The sequence below is a fragment of the Branchiostoma floridae genome, chromosome 9, assembly GCF_000003815.2.
Source record: "Branchiostoma floridae strain S238N-H82 chromosome 9, Bfl_VNyyK, whole genome shotgun sequence".
Taxonomy (NCBI): Eukaryota; Metazoa; Chordata; class Leptocardii; order Amphioxiformes; family Branchiostomatidae; genus Branchiostoma; species Branchiostoma floridae.
Genome location: NC_049987.1, coordinates 14,154,180 through 14,155,544, shown reverse-complemented (window position 1 = coordinate 14,155,544; position 1,365 = coordinate 14,154,180). Strand labels below are relative to the sequence as shown.

Below are 1,365 nucleotides of genomic sequence, written 5' to 3'. Positions count from 1 at the left end.
CATCAGTTCGTTGATCCTCGCCTTTGCCCGCTCGCCGGCCTCTATGGCTTCGTTCACCTGCGACTGTAAGCCGGAATTCCTCAGCTCCAGCGTTTCAATGACGTGTGCGAGCTTCCCATTCTCGCCACGATAGAACTCCAGCTCGGTGGACATGATGCCGTTTAAATGGCTGAGCTCGGTCAGCTTGGTTCTCAGCTCCTTGATAACTATCTCCAGCTCCTCGTTACGAATCCCGATCCTCCTGTTGTCGTCCTCCAGGAGACGCACTTTGACGGCGTAGGAGTTGAAGCGATCCGTGAGGTCGCTCTCGTAATGGTAGGCGTTCGCGCTGGCCACGCCATGGCTGTAATGGCTGCTCTGTTTCACTCGTGTCGCGCTGTAGCTGGCCCCGGCGGAAGCCGCCTGGCTGCCGCTAATCCTGCTGCTGTGTACGGTGTACCGCGTCCCAATCGGGACCTGAGCGTCCCCCCTCAGCTGGCTGGCGTAGTGGGACATGGAGGCGGCCTGGAGCTTACCAAAGCGGACGAAAACTACTGACAACCAGTGTCTCCTCTCTACCCGTGCGTTTTAGTACGCCTTAAAAAACACAACAGGCAGGGTGGACTCAGTCTACAGGCTGCTTATCACAGCAGCTTTCACCTTTTGTGTCACAGGTCCGCTGTGATTGGTCCACGCGACAACCTTTCACTCGTGTTGCCGCTAAAGCCCAGTGACCTGCGGGAGAGTTGCCCGACCACTGAGGAACAAAGGACCGGCATGTGCAATTTGTGGGCACATACCTGCATAGGCTGGGTACATATTTCTTTGAAGTCTCACACCAAAGTCACCCCATTCTGCATAAACTTCAGTGTACGCCACACGCTATCCTAATATAATCTGGCCTAAGCTGGGAAAACAGAGGCTGTTATTGTGTAGGAGAACACACTTTGTCGTCTTTGTGTTGAGCTTTAATGCGCCCGGGGTCACAGGGACTGGTGTCGAGAATTAAAGAGAATGTGAGGCCCCAGGCTTGAACTAAAGGAACATTTTAAAACCTAACGCCTGACACTATTTTCCCGCGATACTTTCAACCAGAATGTTACACAGTGTTCTATTTACGGTCTAGTGTTTATTGAAAGTGAAAACTGATTGTATCGTGATACAAAAGGTGTCGGGTAACACAAGCAAACTCCGGCTGAATCTCACCCCGGGGCCAGACTCTGTCTCCTTTCACTTCCCTGTCTCTGCTAATGATACGGGTTCTTCAATCAATGTGCAAACAACAAAAGAATCCCAGTTACCAAGAACATGGGGTAAATCAATCTTGTGTACTTCCCACACAGACATGGCGAGCCGAATTGATAACGTCCTTGATTGAATTGAGCA

General features: G+C 51.6%; 1 protein-coding gene across 1 annotated transcript in view; it reads right to left on the bottom strand.

Annotated features, from left to right (window-relative positions):
• Positions 1 to 1,013, bottom strand: part of LOC118422578 (myosin heavy chain, fast skeletal muscle-like) — a gene marked incomplete in the record, with an annotated part of 11,468 nt that extends 10,455 nt beyond the window's left edge. The window contains 1 exon segment of the mRNA XM_035830213.1: positions 1 to 1,013. Coding sequence (XP_035686106.1) covers positions 1 to 495 — 495 coding nt within the window.
• Positions 1,014 to 1,365: the final 352 nt, after the last annotated feature.